Consider the following 20241-nt stretch of genomic DNA (forward strand, 5'->3'; position numbering starts at 1 on the left):
CAGTCCTCAAGGGCCACCCACAGGCCAGCTGTTATGGCTATCCTGTTTCAGCACAGGTGGCTCAATCAGTGGCTCAGTGGAAGACTGGAAAAAAATATAGGGAGGACCCCAATATATCGAGGCCACTAACCAGGCACTATGGAGTGTGTCTAGGAAAGAGGGTTGGACGCCAGTATAATAAGTGATACAGGTAATAAAACCAATATTAGGGCACCTCCGATACTAACAAGGGGAGTGGGGTACTGGAAAACCGGTAGAGGTACAAGGGGACACCTCACGAGGGGGCGCCCCCAAGTAAATCACGGCCCGGCTACCAATATAACCTCACCTGTCTTCCCTGTGTACCGCGTGGAGGTCCCTTGAAAGCCGTTCCTGTTTTCAGCTGAAAGCTTGATCCTGGAGGCTCTGTAGGCTGGAATCCCGCTTGTTGGCGTCTGCGTGCTCCAACCGGATATGACGTCACAGGTAAAAAAGTAGAATACTTCCGAGGTTCACAGCACCTTCACTCAGCCAATCGTATGAATGTAAAAAACTTTATTAGCAACCAGCAATGTACAACAGCATTGCTGGTTGCTAATAAAGTTTTTTACATTCATACGATTGGCTGAGTGAAGGTGCTGTGAACCTCGGAAGTATTCTACTTTTTTAGTGGAAGACTGAACCAATGATTGAGCCACCTGTGCTGATGCAGGGATATCCATAAAACCTGGCCTGTTGTTGACAATTAAGGGCCGAGTTTGAGACCTCTGGTCTACAGTATGATCAGCCCACTGAGCTCATTTGCTCACCCAGAAAAAAAATCACCCAGAAAATTAGGTTTATTAAGAGAGAAAACACTGAAACATCTCCTGAAGTCTGAAGAACATCACAGGCACGGCCTAGAAAGAAAAGAAAAAATAATTAGTGCCACATAGTGGCCGGCACGTGGAAGCACCAGAGACAAGCGAATCTTGCCAAGTATTAGCAATACTGTCTGTCACTCCGGGGACGTGTTCTAAAATACATTGCATTGGATCGACATGTAAATTATTCATGGATCTTCTAAAGATCCCTAGATCTCAGGTGGTCCTGCCAGATCCATGCTAAATACAAAGCTAGGAGCACTCACATCGCAAGCAGGATGTTGCCTCTGAAGCACAGTTACACCGTGTAGGGGTAATCTTTGCAAAGTGAACCATGGCCCCGCGTTTGGACCAAAACGTTGATCCGTCCACAATAAAGCCACTTTTTTTGTTATATTTTAAAGACCTTCGGGGTGCCGTTTTTTTCTCAACAGGAATCACTTTGCCTGTCCCGTCCTTGAAATGTGAATTTGGCACTATAGCGCTAAGGTAATTCTTCCATATACAGTATAGTAATTGCTGCTTTTTGGCCCTTTAGTCTTTCCCAATATCCCAGTTACTGCAACCCTGATGTAGCAGTTTTATTGTTCCCTTTTGGTGGGATACACATATGTCGGTCAATAGAAAGAGGTGATCTGGCACACAATCAATGAAGCACTATAATGTCACCTGCCGGTGCCCACAGACCAAGGGGGGTCGTCCTAGGAGGTCCCCAAGTGGTATCAGGGTAAAGAGAATAGTCCAGGTACACGGTCTTATCACAAAGTAGAACATTTAATCCAGCATAAATCCAACGTTTTGGCTGCACACAGGCAGCCTTTGTCAAGGTTCTCACCGTGTGCCTGGACTATTCTCTTTACCCTGATACACATATGTCGGAACATCTAATAATATTCTCCACCGACACTGCCATTAAGTGTTATGGAAAATATGTGATATTCTGATTATAACAGGAACAATGAGATTGGCTACATATGTATTGTACTTGCGGTGCTTTTAATAGTTGTTGCATAACAACCTGTGGGAAATCTGGATTGCATGTAAAGGTGGTCTTTTGTTATAGAGATCAGTAATGGGTTCCATTTTCCAGGATATGGTGCGGGCTGCTCTTTGGAGAAAGCAGGAAATCGTGGGCCTCATTTTGGGACAAGTGGGGTCCAAATATTGTCCGGGTAAGGTGGTGGAGGCCTATTAAAAAGCTCATGCTCCTGGTGAAGATGACCACCCTGGGCTATTTTCAATGAATCAGCTAATGCCTTTTCCTGACGTATAGCATTTTTATTTTGCTGTTGCCACAAAAGACACGCATGCACGCGCACGCGAACAGGAGCCCAGACAGATTACAGAGTGTAGGAGGCAGACACGGAACATACCGTGGATCGCGGTGGCCATTTTTCCCGCTATCCCGGTTATAACGCGGTTGCATCGTGTGGACCCCGAGCACCGCGTTATAACGGGGTTCAGCTGTATATATATATATATCAGTCCAGAAAACAAGGCACTCCCATATGCGTAGATAAAAGTGGTATATAGTGTGCAGACCGTCCAGCAGCACATCTGATATGAGAAAACAGTACAGGCACTCCAAGATCCAAAGGTGACATGTATTCCATAAGTAATAAATATATTTCAGTTTTGGACCCTTGTGTGTCTGTGTGTATGTGTGTCTGTGACAAGACTGTAACAATGGTATTTGGGACCAAGGCTACATTTTTGAGGCTTCCAATGACTGAGCTCCAGATCAGAACCAACGCTAACACCACCCTGACTCCTGTTACTAGTTTTAAATACCTGGGCATATGGTTTGACCCCCACTTAACATTCAGGATGCACATGGATACCCTGACATCCAAAACCTATGCCAAACTTGGTGTACTTTACAGGAACAAATCCTCCCTAAGTCTGCTGGTCAGAAAGCGTATTGCACAGCAGATGCTAATGCCAATTATCAACTTACCGTGCACCCCAAAACTGGAACAATCTACCGGACACTCTCACAGCCGCCACCAGTTTAAGTTCTTTCAAAACTAAAGCTGTCTCACATTTTAATCTGGTCTGTAACTGTTACATACGCCTATAATATATATTATCTCTAACTATGCAAGCTATGTCTTGTATATAATGTATACCCTGTTCACTTATGTAATGTATTTGTAACCATATATTATTTGTCTTAACTCTGTGCCCACGACATAATTGGAAATGGAATTAACTCTCAATGCATTACTTCCTGGTAAAACATTTTTATAAATAAATAAATAAATAAAGTATATATTATATATAGCTATGTTGAAATAATATTTTTAAATAATAATACCCTATATTGCGCACCAGGTCTACATTCCTGATCAGTGGAGAGCTTCCCCATATGTGATATATATGCAACTCCTCTTTGGGATTACTATGGCCTTAGGTGTTAACTGCGTTGGTCTAGACAGTTATAATGCCCTTTGCCATCACATGGTGCTAGGCAACTGGGTAGAATCATAGCCTGCCCAGTTGTGCCTGTGTGACAGTGACATCATAGTAGGGTATTTATAGTGAGAGAGAAGGTTCTAAAGGTCAGGTCCCAGAAGGAGTCACAGAGGATGGACCTCACTGTGAATAGTGTATTTTTTTTACATTATGTCGATGAGTCTAGGATATAGGGTAAGGATCCCCTTCTATGGTTTTATAGTTAGGGACAGTGCCCTACTTAGATAGCATTCCCAGGAGTGGCTCCACACTACTCTTGCCTCAAAGGGGTTCTGCAAGACTGAGCCCTGAGGCATAGCTGGGTCAACCCAATTGGAGTGTCCATAGCCGACTCTCACCCAGACAGCCACGAGATGGCATTCAGTACCCGAGATGAGGATACTGACAGCAGACAGACAGAGAGTAGTACAAGGCTGGCAGAGGCCCACAGGAGATGGAGCACTACCAACGCTACACAGCACAGGGATCAATTTAATAACCCATAAGCAGCCAAACATAAGCACCTCCCTAGCGGTCTGAGATTGGGGGAAGCTAGGGAAGAGGATACAGACAGCACAGACAGCGAACACTAATGAGACTATGCAAGGTATAACGTATATGTAGGGATTGAGACTTTATCAACGGTGATAATAAAGCTGCTGTTTGTGTGAATAAAGTTCCTGACGCCCACCATTGCATTACCAACGCCCCCAGCCTGCACTAACCCAGCCTCCTGTCACTTTTATGATTGTAATATACACACAAAAAATATAAAAATTGTCTTTGCATGTGTAGACCTATATTAATTGCAGTAATATTAAACGTTAAGTTTTAACTGCCCTGGTTTGCACCACTAGTGTGCTTCTTCCTAGAGAATAGTTGGTTTTACCAACCATATCTCTAATTTTGATAATATTTCAATTCAGCACACAGGTATCACCCATTGCCACTCTAGGCATTAGGGCAAATCTATATTTACATTGTATTGTATTGTATGTCTTTATTTATATAGCGCCATTAATGTACATAGCGCTTCACAGCAGTAATACATGTGGTAATCAAATAAATAACACATAATATAAATAACAGATCATGGGAATAAGTGCTTTAGACATTAAGGAAGAGGAGTCCCTGCTCCGAGGAGCTTACAGTCTAATTGGTAGGTAGGGAGAACGTACAGAGACAGTAGGAGGGAGTTCTGGTAAGTGCATCTGCAGGGGGCCAAGCTTTATGTGCCATGTGTTCAGAATAGCCACAGTCCTATTCATATGCTTCTTTAAGCAAGTGTGTCTTAAGGTGGGTCTTAAAGGTGGATAGAGAGGGTGCTAGTCGGGTACTGAGGGGAAGGGCATTCCAGAGGTGAGGGGCAGTCAATGAAAAAGGTTTAAGGTGGGAGAGGGCTTTAGATACAAAGGGGGTAGAAAGAAGACATCCTTGAGAAGAACGCAAGAGTCTGGATGGTGCATAACGAGAAATTAGGGCTGAGATGTAAGGAGGGGCAGAAGAGTGTAAAGCTTTAAAAGTGAGGAGAAGAATGGAGTGTGAGATGCGGGATTTGATCGGAAGCCAGGAGAGGGATTTCATGAGGGGAGATGCTGAGACAGATCTAGGAAAGAGTAGAGTGATTCTGGCAGCAGCGTTAAGGATAGATTGTAGGGGAGACAGGTGAGAGGCAGGAAGGCCGGACAGCAGGAGGTTACAGTAATCAAGACGGGAGAGAATGAGGGCCTGAGTCAGAGTTTTAGCAGTCGAGCAACAGAGGAAAGGGCGTATCTTTGTTATATTGCGGAGGAAAAAGCGACAGGTTTTAGAAATGTTTTGAATGTGAGGGGCAAATGTGAGAGAGGAGTCGAGTGTGACCCCAAGGCAGCGTGCTTGGGCTACTGGGTGAATGATCGTAGTTCCAACAGTAATGTGGAAGGAGGTAGTAGGGCCAGGTTTGGGAGGAAGTATGAGGAGCTCTGTTTTAGCCATGTTGAGTTTAAGGCGGCGGAGGGCCATCCAGGATGATATAGCAGAGAGACATTCAGAAACTTTGGTTTGTACAGTAGGTGTAAGGTCGGGTGTTGAGAAATATATTTGTGTGTCGTCAGCATAGAGGTGATAATTAAACCCAAAAGATGTTATTAGGTCACCTAGAGAGAGTGTATACAGAGAAAAGAGAAGAGGTCCCAGGACAGAGCCCTGGGGTACCCCCACAGAGAGATCAATAGAGGAGGAGGAGGTATTAGCAGAAGAGACACTGAAAGTACGATGGGAGAGGTAGGATGAGATCCAGGATAGAGCTTTGTTCCGAATGCCAAGAGTATGGAGAATGTGAAGGAGAAGAGGGTGGTCCACGGTGTCAAATGCTGCAGAGAGGTCGAGTAATATGAGCAGAGTGTAATGACCTCTGTCTTTGGCAGCATGGAGGTCGTCAGTTATTTTAGTGAGGGCTGTTTCCGTGGAGTGAGCAGTACGGAAGCCAGATTGTAGAGGGTCTAGGAGAGAATAGGTGTTGAGAAAATGGAGCAAGCGAGCGAATACAAGACGTTCAAGGAGTTTAGAGGCAAAAGGCAGGAGGGAGACAGGTCGGTAGTTAGAAAGACAGGTAGGGTCAAGCTTGCTGTTTTTGAGTAATGGTATGACTGTTGCATGTTTGAAGGAGGATGGAAAGGTTCCAGAGCAGAGGGAGGAGTTAAAAATGTGCGTGAGCGTAGGGATTATAGTAGGAGCAAGAGGTTTTAGGAGATGGGAGGGAATGGGGTCAAGAGGGCAAGTGGTAGAGGGAGAAGAGGCGATCAACAGCGACACATCCTCCTCTGAGACAGTGGAAAAAGAGTCAAGGAAGGCAGGAGGAGAGTTAGGAAGAGGTGTAGGATGGGAGGAAGAAACAGAGGGGATGTTCTGACGTATGGATTCCACCTTTTCCTTAAAATAGTCAGCAAAGTCCTGAGCGGAGATGGAGGAAGGAGAGGCAGCGGAGGGTGGTTTGAGTAGAGTATCAAAGACAGAGAACAGTCGGCGTGGGTTAGACTTGTGCATGTTGATTAGTGAAGAAAAGTAGGCTTGTTTAGCTTGCGAGAGGGCAGAGTTGAAACAGGATAGCATAAATTTGTAGTGAAGGAAGTCTGCGAGAGTATGAGATTTCCTCCAGAGGCGTTCAGAGGAACGAGTGGAGGAACGCAGCATGCGCGTGTGGGAATTTAACCAGGGTCTAGGGTTAAAAGGGCGAGTGCGGCAGAGAGAAAGCGGGGCATGTAGATCAAGAGAGGAGGACAAGGCAGAGTTGTAGTTCCTGACCAGTTTGTCAGGGTCTGTAGCAGATCTGAGAGAGGAGAGGGAGGAGTGTAACGTGGACTCAAAGTCAGGTAAGTGAATAGAGCGCAGGTTTCTGCAGAACCGGGGTGTAGATGGAGGTGGAGAAGTTGAGAAGCGAGATAGAGAGAATGAGATGAGGTGATGGTCAGAGAGAGGAAAAGGGGAAATGGAGAAATCAGAGAGAGAGAAATTTTTAGTGAAAACCAGGTCTAAGTAGTGGCCATCCTTGTGGGTGCTGGCTGCAGCCACTGTTGAAGGCCAAAAGAAGAGGTTAGAGAAAGAAAGCGGGAAGCCCAAGGGAGAGAGGGGTCATCAATGTGGCAGTTGAAGTCCCCAAGGAGAAGAACAGGGGAGTCTGAGGAGAGGAAGAAAGAGAGCCAGGATTCAAAGTGAGAGAGAAAGGCAGAAGGGGGATGAGTAGAGGTAGGTGGGCGATACATGACCGCCACATGAACAGGGAGAGGAGAGAAGATCTGGACAGTGTGAACCTCAAAGGAGGGAAAGGCAAGAGAGGGGGGAATAGGAATAGTTCGGTAACGGCAGAGAGAGGAGAGCAGGAGCCCCACACCTCCTTTGACTTTGATTGTATTACTCAATAGTGAGTGGTTTGTCCTTTTTTGAAGTTACACATACACAAACCCTGATTCCTTACCTCACATGCAAGGGGCATTATAACTTCTCTCAACACGCTCCTCTGTGGAAGATAAAGAGTTCAGTTAGGTAATGATTTAAATATAATACTGTAATGAAAATAGCAAGGGATATTAAGTATTGGAGCCAGTCTGGCACTTCAGGGGTTAATGTGGTTACAGTGTGTCTTAAAAGTACAAAGAAATGTTTATGGCCTGTCAAACCCTTGACCAGGACTAGTTAAAAAGGTCTGAAAGGAAAGGCTACTACAGAGTGTCAGGGGGCGTGACGAACCCTACTGTTGAAAAATATGAAATATCCAGATACTGTATCATGGACCTGACACCTATTCTGAAGTATCCCAGATACATATTTGTAAATGTTGCAATTAAACAAATCAAATGTCCCCTTCATGTCAGGAAGCAGCAAGGGGCCAGATATCCATTTGTAGCTCAAATTTAGGAGCAAGTCGGTCTCGTTACATTCAGCAAACCCGCCTGAATCTATTGATGTGACTCACGTGTGTCTCAGTGTCATGGCCATAAAGTTATGAGGCCTATTATACATTGAGCCAACTTTTAAACGTCAAAAGGGAAGTGTTTTCTTTTCTGTCGTAAAACTGTCAACTCAGTGGCTGATTTACGACAGGGTTGGGCTTATGTTGCTAAAATGGGAGAAAAACGGTACATAAGACTTAGCAAGAAGTTATTAAAATTAGAATTGAAAAGAGGTGTGTTTTGGGATCAGACACGTGAATTCCCCAATTTTCTATGCCAGTGACCTCTCTGGGAAAAACCTGACATGTGGCAAAGTTTAGTTATTTGTACTTACAGTATGTTTTATCCTTTTATTTTAAGAAACTGTTCCGCATTTATTTTAACTGTATGGTTTTGTAATCATTTTTATGTAATCTAAGCACTGTCTTTTTATATATTAAAGTCAAACTGTATCAAGGGATGCTTTGGGCTCTGAAGGAACTGTTGCACGCTTTGTAGAGAGTATTTACATTTTCGGACACATTTTACTACAACAGATTTTTGTGTGATAAAGGCATAGTTGTTTCTTTAATGAACAGTGACCTTAGACTCTGCAAATTTACTTGATATTTCAGGGGTGGTGGCAACGTATAGATATGATTCCAATCGAGTAAGGGAGGAGAAAGGTGAGTTGGCTAGAGTAGCCGTGTGTATTAACCCTGGTTGTATGTCTAAGTTACGTGCTCACAAGTGTATTGTTCATGACAGATGGTATATTGAGACGAATTGAGGGGAGATATTGTTCATTTCAGAGACCTTTTGTGGAAAAGTGGGCCAGCTAGAGAGCTGTGTATTAACCCTTGTCCCATATGCAGGTCACATCCTCACAAGTGTGCCGTATGTGACAAATACATTCTAAGCTCTACTGGTCAGTGGGTTCTGTACATTCAGAGGTACAACCATGTGAGCACACAGCATCCTCTGGCATTCAGAACATAATCCTTCCCGTAAGGAAGGCTTCCCTCTTATGTATCAAGGAATATGCCAACTCACTGGTTATGTAATAATCATAGAGGATTATTAGTGCCGGCTTCAGGTTGCTCACTGGACATTCCTGCTCCACTTCAAAGGAGAGAGTCACCAGGGTGGAGTCGAGCTGGAGAGAGTCAGAGAGATAGAGGGTCAGACAGATAAAGTCAGAGAGATGGAGAGTCAGAGAGATAGAGTAAGAAAGATAGAGAAGAGGACAAAAGAGAGGAGGGTAGGGGGGGGAAGGAGAGAGGAGGAGGAGGGGGGGGAAGGAGAGAGGAGGAGGAGGGGGGGAAGGAGAGAGGAGGAGGGGGGAAGTGGGGGGAAGGATGGAGGAGGAGGGGGGGGGGGGGGAAGAGGGAGGAAGGGGGGAAAGAGGGAGGAGGGGGAAAGGATGGAGGTGGAGGAGGGGGGAAGAGAGAATAGGGGGGAAAGGAGAGAGGAGAAGGGTGGGGGGAAAGGAGAGAGGATGGAGGGGGGAAAGGAGAGGGGGAAGGAGGGAGGGGGAAGGAGGGAGGGGGAAGGAGAAAGGAGGGAGGGGGAAGGAGATAGGAGGAGGGGAAGGAGATAGGAGGAGGGGAAGGAGAGAGCAGGATGGGGGGAAGGAGAGAGGAGGCGGTAGGGGAAGGAGAGAGGAGGAGGGAGGGGGAAGGAGAGAGGAGGAGGGAGGGGGAAGGAGAGAGGAGGGAGGGGGAAGGAGAGAGGAGGGCGGGGGAAGGAAAGAGGAGGGCGGGGGAAGGAGATAGGAGATGGGGGGAAGGAGAGAGGAGGATGAGGGGAAGCAGAGAGGAGGAGGGGAGGAAGGAGAGAAGAGGAGGGGGGAAGGAGAGAGTTGGAGGGTGGAAGGAGAGAGGAGGAGGGGTGGAAGGAGAGAGGAGGAGGGGGAAAGGAGAGAGGAGGAGGGGGGTCCCCCGAGATAAAGTGAGAGAGTACACGTGTCCCAGTGAGATGAACACTTCAGTGCACAGTATGCAGCGCTGTGCAGATATTTTGTTCAGGGGCCAGTCCCCGGCTCGCAGAGCTTGCTATCTAATTTGGGTTACTGGAGGAGATAAAGGGACTCGCTTAAAGTCACAAGGAGTTGATAATGGTGTTTCGAGCTGGTTTACCCACCTCCAAGCACTATCACTGAACTACTCCTCCCTACTTGGTGTCATAAAGCAGGACAGATCCTAATTTGCTGCGTTAAAAACAGAAATCCTAAACGTCTTCATAAGACTACAGATCACAGAAAAAATATATATACAGAACCATGTTTTTATACTGTGTGCAGCACCATGTATACTACTACCCCATGTACACTGCATACTGTGCACAGCATATATAGCTGTATCCTTAGTACCTTATTCAGATATATAATGACGGCTGATTTGCTGATTTCTGTTCTCTTCACCACTGGATTGGCTAAAAGCTGAAAGGAAAACACGAGAGGGAGTGTCAGAGACTGTGCAGAGAACGCCCACAGAGAGACTGCTAAGGACTGGGAATTGTAGAGAAACTGTGACAGAGCAAGAGGATACTAGGAGAGAGTCTGCTCAGGGATAAACCATGAATAGAGAGAATTAGAGAGACTACTTACAGCAGGGGTGGGCAACTCCAGTCCTCAAGGGCCACCAACAGGTCAGGTTTCCAGGATAACCCTGTCTTTGACTGAGCCACTGATTGAGGCACCTGTGTTGAAGCAGGGTTATCCTGAAAACCTGACCTGTTGGTGGCCCTTGAGGACTGGATTTGGCCGCCCCTGGCTTACAAGGACCTAAAGATATTACAAGGAAGACAGCAGAAACGCTCCTCAGATACTTGTGGAACACACCAGAGTGCAAAAGGAAACTGCACTACAATAGTCACAGGTGGAGACACTCAAGCTAGAATGACAGATAGTGGGAGAGCCATCACAGAGACAGCGGGGACATATAATATAGCCAGGACTCACATTATTCACGGATTGTGTCACAGCTGCATAACCAGACAGCAGCTTCACCTCAATCAGAGCCATGTTAGACACCTTGCGGCTCCCGATATAGCTGAAATAAAGGATCACACAATTGTATTCATTATGGGCAGTGATTCCCAACAGGGGTTAAAGCCAGAACACCCTAGGGGTTCGTGAGGTGTCTCCAAGGAGTTCATCTAAAAAAAAATATGTAAATGGTTGGTCCTAGGCAGTATAGTAGATTCCTGAGCATGTGTCAGGACTGTGCACTTAATAAGGCCCCTTAGTGTGGGTGGTATAGTTGTCACATACAGCAGGAGCTTCCAAAGTCGCTCCCTACAATGCTATGCATCCACAGAGGCAAGGCATTGTGGGGCGTGACTTTGGAAGCAGTGATTGACAGATATACCACCCATGCTGTCTGCATGCACTGAGGTGCCGTTTGGGGCCTTATTAAGCATCTGTTTCCTCCACGAACTCAAGACACTATGCTGCCTGTGATCGGGAAAACATTTATTAGCAATAGTGTGATGACGAGTTGGCAATAAAATTGAGTAATTAGTGCTTCATGGAACAAATATTTTCTAGCAGGGGTTACACAATGTAAAAAAGGCGGAGAACCACTGATTTAGGGCAAATATCTATCTCTCCACCCTACCGCGTCTGAATTTAAATTAAACAACTTTCCTTCCAGACCTTGTGTATTTTATGGTAGATTCTTAGCAAAAGGGCCAGCAGCAAATAGCAGAAATTAAATTTTTTTGTCCTAAAATATTGTGGCCAATATTTACTAAACAGTGCTACCCCATAAGACACTTTTCTACCTATAGACACCTTATGGAGTATTGAAGTGAATGAGCTGTAATGTGTCTTCTGGTGCTGGAAAGTGTCTCATGACATAACACTGCTTAGTAAATATGTCCCTGTGTATTTTAAAGACCTATCGGTATTAAAAGCATAACTTCATATTTCTTACAAACACTTTGTTTTTGGATGCAGTTTCTTCAACATAAACTCAAAGCAAAGTGAGATTTGGAGTATTCTGTTTAGAAAGTGATTGCGCCGAAAAAATAAAAGGCATAACAAAAATCCCTGTACGCGACGGGAGAAGACCTGCCAGCAACTCCCTGACACTGTGCAGACTGTTCTGACCTTTTTAGATAAATTGGAACACATGAAAGTATATTAAATATATTTACTATTTTCATCATTTGATTGTGTGATAAAGCCTCTATAAAAGAGTCTCCTTGTCCCAAAGAGCTTACAACCTAAGTAGCATGGTGGGAAACATGCAGAGATAGTAGGAGTAAAAGTATCCATATCTCACAGTGAAGCAAAGTGCATTAGTGTATTCAGGTAAAGATAGATTCTACAGGAGTAACACCTCCCAAAAAGACCCAGTGGGCTGCTCACCTGACATCGAGGGTTAGGGTGAAGCTTGGCAGAGGGTGTGGGGGGCAGTTGATGGGGGTGGTCTTCACAACAAGAGAAAATTTCCCCTCAATATGTGGTTGTGGGATGTTATACCTGAGAGTGAACTGTTACACAGATAAATGGGTGAGATGGGAATGAGAGCGAAATAGGGTTATATTTACTAAAGTCCCTTAGCTGCAGAAACTGTGCAAAACACAGATAGTGAGAGAGAAACTGGTGGAGAAAGAGTGCAAGATAGAAAGTTGGAAAGGGGAGCACAGAGAATAGAGGAACATTGTAGAGTAATAAAGGGAGAGAGACAGAAATAGAAAAGACGAGTGGGAAATCTAAAAAAGAATAAAGGAAACAGATAAAAGGGAGTGAGCCTTACACAGTATGCAGGGTGTAACTGTGAGAAAGAGATACCGTATGTAGAGTGATAGAGAGGGAAAGAGAAAGAAAGAGGAATATAGGATGAGAAAGAGAGGATGAGAAAGAAACAGACAAAAAAATAAAAGAGGGAGAGTGTGTGCATCTCCTCTCACCTGCACATAGGCACAGCCGTTCCCTGTGACTGACGTTGTGTAAGTCGCGGGTATATGTGGCAGATTTTCCTGCTTCAGGAGGAGCCAGTTTTCTGAATTCACCAAAATGTTTCCACTAAAGCCCATGCTGGAGCTGACAGTGATAATTGGGCTACTGCCTGGGGTGTAGGTGCGTCTTGCATACATTGAGAGGGCTTGTAGAGCTACCACGGTGTCCTGCAGGGACAGGGATCACGACAGAGGTGAGGAGATGCTGCATTATAGTGTAGGACAATAGGGTTAGTAACAGCTCCCTTCTCATGTGATAAGAGGGCGTCTCGCCACTTGGAGATCCTTGATGAGACTCTCTATTGTTACGAGATGTATGTTCCCTTAACCTTATGACCCTGATATAAATGAGGAACTACTGTAAGTTTAAATAAAATGTGTGTTTTATATTACAAATGTAAGATGAATTCACCATGAATTATGGATGAATTGAACTTTCAACACAGTAGAGCACAGTGCAATGTTTAGCTCCTAGTCTGTGCAGGAGACACCTGTATTGTTACAATCAGGGCTGCACACTTGCTGCGCCGTGCGCATGCGCGGCACTTATAATTGGCTGTGGATAGTCAGCCTTTCTATAATAGGGCCAAGCGCGCGCCAAGCATTGAGCGCGGAGCCGGCCGACAGGGGAGAAAACAGGGAAAATAATGTTTGCGCGCTGCTACCACCGCTGTAATGTGTGTGTGTGTGTGTGTGTGTGTGTGTGTGTGTGTATGTGTGTGTGTGTGTGTATGTGTGTATATATATTTATCAACATTGCACAATAAAAAATTTTTTTATTCATACAACATGTCTTTTTTTTATTTAAAAAATATTATTTAATAAATTATTAACTCACACAATCTATATACACACATACACACACACACATACACACACACACACACACACAGTACCTTCCAAGACTGTTGCTCACAGCATACAGTACACACAAAAAATGTGCGTCACGTGCGCACGCGTTCGCACTGGCACGCGCACCCGCATCTACTATAGAACAAGCTTTATAGGGTACTGGAGATTTGGAAATTGAAGCATTATAATTGGTCACACCCAGGATATAATGGAGATCAGAATGTATCATTCAGAATATGACATGAGATCCTGTGTGGCTGGTAGTCTGGGGCTCGGTACGCACCGTGTAATGACATGAAGGTGGTCACAATGTACCCCCATCAATGGGGGAAGCCAACACCACGTGACAAGCATTAGCAGTGAGCTCACTATGTACGGAGAGGACCATTTAATACTCAGGGTGGGCATGTACATTTTTGTTTAATGGATTTTGGTTATTTAAAGAAATTGCAGCCTTACTGAAAGCACAAGTCTAAAAATTTGCATTCTGTGGGCAATCCTCCTGTTGGGTTGGTAGAGTTCCTCCTGTAGAGAACCTGTAAGTGTGTCAAGGGTTGATCTATGGCTGGAGTGGATCCAATTGGTAGGAACAGCAGGTGTCGGGGTCACAAGCAGTGGTCGGAAGCAGGCAGCAGATTGCGTGGTCTGGGTCACAAGCAGCGGTCGGAAGCAGGCGGCAGATAGCGTGGTCTGGGTCACAAGCATAGGTCGAAGGCAGGCAGCAGATAGCGTAGTCTGGGTCACAAGTAGAGTTCAGAGGCAGGCGTCAGATAGTGTGGTCAGGGGGTCACAAGCAAAGATCGTCAACGAGGAGACAGGACTGGGACTCAGGAACAGGACTGGGACTGAGGAACAGGGTGATAGCAAACAGTAACAGCAGCAAAGTAGCAGCAGCAGAGAATACTGGAACCTAGCAGGTGTTGGAGGAACCAGTATAAACAGGCAAGGAGGAACAGGAAAGGGAGGTTTATATAGGTTTGGCTGCAGGCAACGGACAGGTGCAAAGGTGTCATGTTTCAGATTCTGGAAGGTTATTTAAGAGAGCTAGCAAGAGCAGCAGCAGTCCCGGTGGATGTGCATGGGTGCTGCAGGCTAGAACCTGACAAAGTGGGTGCATTAGGCTAAGGCCCCGCTGCCTCAGTCAGCGCGCCTGCACTGCATGCAGGCAGCGCGCTGAGAGGAGGCAATTGACCGCTACTAGCAGTCTGTAGGGAGCAGGTGCTGGAGGGGGGGGGGGGGGCGTGTGGTTTGAGCGGGGGGGCATGGTTTGAGCGGAGGGCTCTCATGCTGTCCCTCCCCCCCCCCCCCCGTCGGTCCCTCTCTCACTCCTGGAGCCCCTCACACTCTGAACTAAAGCACGCCAGGATTCCCAGGGGCGAACAGCACTGGAGAGAGAGACCTAGCTCTGATAGAGGGTCCCCCCTGCTGACACAGACATGCGGCTAGCTGTATGTGTGAGGACATGTCCCGGTATATGTGGCAGAGGTTACAATCACTCAATGGCGATACTCTCGCACTCTCTCAGCCCCCCACCCACCTCCCCTCCCAGAGCAGGGGCAGCCTGTGAAACAAGCACCAAAGGAGGATGGCGCTATGCACGGCTGCACAGACTTCCCTCCCGTAGCTCCAGACAGCTCCACTCCTCATTGGCTCACTGCGAGGCCACGTGACGCGTCGCCGCTTGGGATCACGATCCTCGTGTATCCCCTGCTGGCTGACGCGTCACAGTGCGCAGCGAGCCTTGCAGTGAGGAGGGACTGGGGCTGGCTCGGAAGGAACTCAGGTCTGGTGAGTGATGCGGCCGCGCGCGCCGCCGGATGCAGTGGGACCCAGGACTTACCTGAGTGCTAGAGAATTCTCCATTAGCTTTCTGCTGAGAGGTCAGCCAGCGGACACCAGGGACAGCTTTCCCTAGATCTGTCGGAGAAGGTTCTGACTGTGAGAGCAGTGCCAACAGCACATAGGATGTTGTCTCCACGGATGCTGGCTGCGGGTTGGACCACACCGTATCATCTTCCAAGTCCGGGTACTGCGACCAGTACATTTTTTTGGCTGGAAGACACCAGAAGATAGTGTCCTGAATTTTGAAGCCTTAGCAGAACCCATGAGTTTGGTTACCCCTAAAGATGTGCAAACGTGGGTTGTTCATGATGTAATTCAGCAATGATAGCAAGTACAATCAGTGGTCATTTTCCTCAAAATTCATTGCATTTTTAAAGACTCAAATCTTTGATAACGGGTCTTGAAAATGCTAGTGTCTCTATCTGGACCTAATGGCTTATATTTATTATGCAGTGCTACTGTAAGCCATAAGACGTAAGGTATCTTGCAACACCAGAAGATGTCTTGTGCCATAGCACCGCCTGGTAATTATTACCATTATTTCATGAACTTTCAATACATGTAATTGCATGTTCATCACACTGGGATCTCAAAAATAAGTTGTTGTTTTTTCGCCATTAAGATTTAGGGTTACAAATGGGGTTTGGTGTTTTTGTTGTTTTTGCTTTTTGAGACATTTTTGCAAAAATGATCTAAACTGATAAGCCTTTCCAAAGACAAATTCAATGTAATTGTTATCTTGTGTTGCAGATTTTCTAGCAATATGCATATGTCAGAAGAATTTATCTCTGGACAACAGGAGATAATCCACCCTGTTATGCAGTGTGATGTGATCCTCGGTAACCAAGCATCCATCAAACCGAAGTGAAAACACAGCACTGCAAGGATATGAGAAGGAAAAGGCTTGCCGTACCTGACTTGATGGCCAGTTGGTCAAGCTGGTCCAGAAGTTGTTGTCTCTTCTCTGTGTCCCCAGACAGAGTGAAGGCATATGCACAGATTGCCTTAGTGTAAATGCTGGTTTCTGGAGCCAGGCTCTTTTCAAGGTACGCCTTGGAATTATCTACTATCTCTTGCTGTAAGAGGGGACAATAACAGAGCAAGAAAGGAGACAAAGAAGAAGTAGGAAGTCGGAACAAAGGACAAGAGGAGACAAATAGTGAAAATAAAACAAGGAAATTAAAGCATAAGCAAAAAAGCAAGAAAACAGGAGTCAGAGATGGGAACAGAAGACAAAAGGCAGAGAAGAGGAGACGGCAAATATGTATTTATAAGAGATATGAAGGAGTGAGAGTGAGGTATAGAAAGATGTAATGAAAAATAGGGAGCTATACAAAAATTCAAGTGTGCCAGCATAGTGTGTAAGTAAAAAGCACACAGTCATTGATTAAGTGTGTGGGAATGTCAGAGATGTAGAGGATCCAGAGCTTGAGAACATAAGAAAGAGAAATAGATGACACTTACATATCCTGGGTTTCTTATTTTCAGAAGTGCTATTACGACATATGCTGTGAGAGAGAGCTCGTCATTCACCCCACCCTGAGATAGATGAGAAAGGGATCAGGAGGAAGAACAGAGACAGGGGCAGACTGAACTATGCTGGAGGAAATATACCAACATTCAGTTTGTTTTTGCCCCAGCGATAAAAGCCAATGAAATGTTTCCACTGAGGAATCTGTTGATATTTTCATATTTAAACAGGAGTAAACTGATAAATCCCCAACTAGTGGGAATATAAATACACCCACACTGTAGCTGTTTAAAGGCTTTTTTTGTATCCTTCCCTTTAACAGCTGATTAAGATCTCTGCATGTTAGAAAGCGGGAGAATTATCATGTTAGACAATGGAGTTATCATGAATATACACCTTTGTATGGAGAAGCTGCTCGGGATACACTGTTATCATGGGAAGGCACTATTCGTTTATGACGTTGAGTTGTAATTTTGATGCATGGGTTGAGAAGACCTGTTATTGTCCTTAGTAAGGATGAAGAAGATACTGGGCTTCTGGATCATTGTATTGGAAAGAGGCTTTCTCTTTCTATAATGAATTATTGATATTATTTTATTAGACGCTCTTACTGTATTTAATGATATTGTATCAAGTCTAAGACACTCTTCATTACACAGATGTTGCAAGATTTACTGTTCCCCTGAACTTGGGTAAATAAGTTAAATGCGTCGGCCCTTCATTGCATATCAGCTGACTGCATTTGGAAGCGGTGTTTAAAAAGCGTCGGCTCCTTGAAGTAACAGGCACAATCACAATGCAACCACTGTGATTTGCTCAAAGGGGCTATATAACATATCAACAACCTCATTACGTAAAGCACATAATGAAGCACGTAAGTGCGAAATGCAGCACGTAAGTGCGAAATGCGTAGAGGTCACGTGAGGTTGCTGCGAGCGTTCCTATTGGCTGAGCTACAGACCAGTGGAGAGAGCACGTAAGATCTCATCCTGCTGATGGTCTTTTTATACACATTATAAGTTTCGTTATTACTTTTTGTTTGAATGTTTTAATAAGCTGTTGTCTTTTAGAGGACTTTTTAAAAAAAAACTACAAACAACTACTGTATTTGCAAACTGATTCTCGGTGCGCTTTCTGCTCCTTGTCTTTGCGAACTTGTGGGGAGCCTAAAAAGGTTCTTACAGCGTAACATCTTTTTGGTCTCCCTTAAGAAAAGTTGCATGATCTTAGAGTGAATCCTATAACAGAGCAAATATTGGTGTGTAAAAACCATATAATGCTACAATATTATTGTGACGATAGGGGTAAATGTGACTGTGTTTAATAAAGGTGAAGTCCGCCATTACCCCTACGTGTCAGTAATACATCTGTATTATGTTATATGTCTATATGTATTCTGCAGCCTGCTTCCAGCACTTCAGGGACCAGAGGTTCATTTTGTTTTCATTTTAGACTGTTGCAAAGTCGTCTGTGATCTTCCCAAGTAACTGTGTTTGTTGTTGCACTTCCCCCCACAAATCAGGGGCTGGGGTCATATTGCAAACACCTGGGGGGAATGGGGGGGAAGGAGACCCCTAGATAGTGAGATTAGATCGCAGCTAGCTGCTAGTTTCTGTTGGCTGTGAGCTCAGATATCTTTAGTTGAAGCAGCTGGGAGAAACTGCGGTGTCCACTCCAGTGCTGGTGCCAAGCCTGGAGTCCTGTTGCAGAGGACTTCAGGAAGGAAAAACAGGGTAAATATCTTTAGGGAGGTCTCTGCAACCAGGTTTATAGGGTAACCCCAGTTTACCAGTTGTGTGTGTGTGTTGCTTTACTGTAAATAGTTGTGGATATTTCTTTTTCCAATAAATTAATATTATAAACTCTGTTTTTCTGTCTGGCGAATTGATCCCTCGTGTGATAGTCCTGGTCTTTCATGACAATTACTGTATTATTTATACTGTTAAGTACTTGAGCTATTCAATAGTCTCTACGCGGCCATCGACAAAGCTATTTACTGTGCCATCTGGTGGACAGATACTGGAATTGCAATAAAAAAAACACCTAACAGTGGGATGTCATTTCGTAGGCTAGTACGTGGAAAACCAAGTCTTCCCGCTGGTGGAAGTTTGCTGCTTGCCCTGACACTACTGGGAACATTAATAAGTCTTGCTACATCTTTACATATCATGATATGAAACCAATCTAAGTTCTACATATTTTAGTAGGAGGGTGATAAGAGAGACACATAACATCTTTCTGAGTGGGATGATAACGACAGAATACCGGCAGGTCAAGGTGATACAGTTGTCCATCATTCTTGAACGAGCCATTGGGTTGCTGCTTTCCTTTCAGCCAGTTCACAGCATCCGCTATGTGTTTGCTGTCTATGAATATAAATTCTTGTGCCTCATGAAAACTGTAAGCTATGAAAGCCGTCAGCCTGGAAAGAGAGAGTCCAAGGAGTATGGAGCGAGGAGAAAACAAGAGGATGCAGGAGAGATGTAAAGACGTTAGTGAAAAGAGAGTGATGGAGAGAAAGCAAAAAAGTATGAGTGAGGTATGAAGAAGAAAGGATAGAGTAAAAGAGTATAAAATAGATATAAACAGAGAAGATGGGTTAAAAAGAGAAAGAAAACAAGGGATAAAAGGAGAAAAAAAGATCAAATAAGTGGAGCAGGAAAGAGAGAAATATGGTCGATAGTTAGAGGGTGCTGGAGTTCTCACCATGTATTTCCGGAACCATCAGCTATCCCAAAAGCACTATAGGAACCATCTGGGTGCTTGTTGGCCATCTGCTTCTGGTAACCTGGAGACAACAGAACCACTTCTTGCTTGACTTAATCACTCTACAATAGGTTTGTGTCCCTTATATAATTCGGGGCTGCCACCTCTGAAAATAAATCCTGAAACAGATTTCAGAGGTGGCATAGGGTAATGTCTGAAAGGGAGAGGGACGCCATGCCAACATGCGACATTCAAGATTACAGTGATGGAGATGTGTTACAGATCATTTGTAGTAGTCCTTGGGACAGTGCACAGTCCTTAAATCTCTCCAGGCAGTAACCCTCTGCTTCTCAGATCCTGTGCTTACCACTTATCATATAGCTGTTTGCTTTCACTACAATCTCATCTGTCAGCTGCCCAGTGGTCTTCAGGTAAACCATAATGGCAATGTTGGGAGAGAAGTTGATCATTATCTGCTCCCCGCACCCGGACGGCATCTTAAGCAAGCCACCTATGTTGTTCAGAGGAGTCCCCATCACATCACCTGAGAGACAAAAATACCTTTCAGCACCCTGGACACCGCAGGTGGAACAGCCTCACCAGGGTGGTGATGTACAGTAGCAAAACAAATGTGGAGCAAAGTTGACTCAAAGTGGGCCGTTTCCATCCTGCGTTTGTTTGCGTCAATGCATCATTACTT

At 45.0% G+C, this 20241-nt stretch overlaps 1 protein-coding gene across 2 annotated transcripts in view; it reads right to left on the reverse strand.

Moving 5' to 3' along the window:
- Window positions 1-652: 652 nt before the first annotated feature.
- LOC142501946 (alpha-2-macroglobulin-like protein 1) overlaps window positions 653-20241 on the reverse strand; it is a 64951-nt gene continuing 45362 nt past the window's right edge. For both annotated transcript variants that reach the window (XM_075612574.1, XM_075612572.1), the window contains exons 24-36: window positions 19909-20085; window positions 19542-19623; window positions 19101-19257; window positions 16829-16903; window positions 16278-16440; window positions 15363-15574; window positions 12623-12838; window positions 12078-12202; window positions 10665-10755; window positions 10074-10142; window positions 8756-8858; window positions 7249-7290; window positions 653-878 (exon numbers count right to left, since the gene is read on the reverse strand). In XM_075612574.1, coding sequence (XP_075468689.1) covers window positions 7250-7290; window positions 8756-8858; window positions 10074-10142; window positions 10665-10755; window positions 12078-12202; window positions 12623-12838; window positions 15363-15574; window positions 16278-16440; window positions 16829-16903; window positions 19101-19257; window positions 19542-19623; window positions 19909-20085 — 1511 coding nt within the window. In that variant the 3' untranslated portion in view covers window positions 653-878; window position 7249. The remainder of the gene's footprint in view (window positions 879-7248; window positions 7291-8755; window positions 8859-10073; window positions 10143-10664; window positions 10756-12077; window positions 12203-12622; window positions 12839-15362; window positions 15575-16277; window positions 16441-16828; window positions 16904-19100; window positions 19258-19541; window positions 19624-19908; window positions 20086-20241) is intronic.

The sequence above is a fragment of the Ascaphus truei genome, chromosome 8, assembly GCF_040206685.1.
Source record: "Ascaphus truei isolate aAscTru1 chromosome 8, aAscTru1.hap1, whole genome shotgun sequence".
Taxonomy (NCBI): Eukaryota; Metazoa; Chordata; class Amphibia; order Anura; family Ascaphidae; genus Ascaphus; species Ascaphus truei.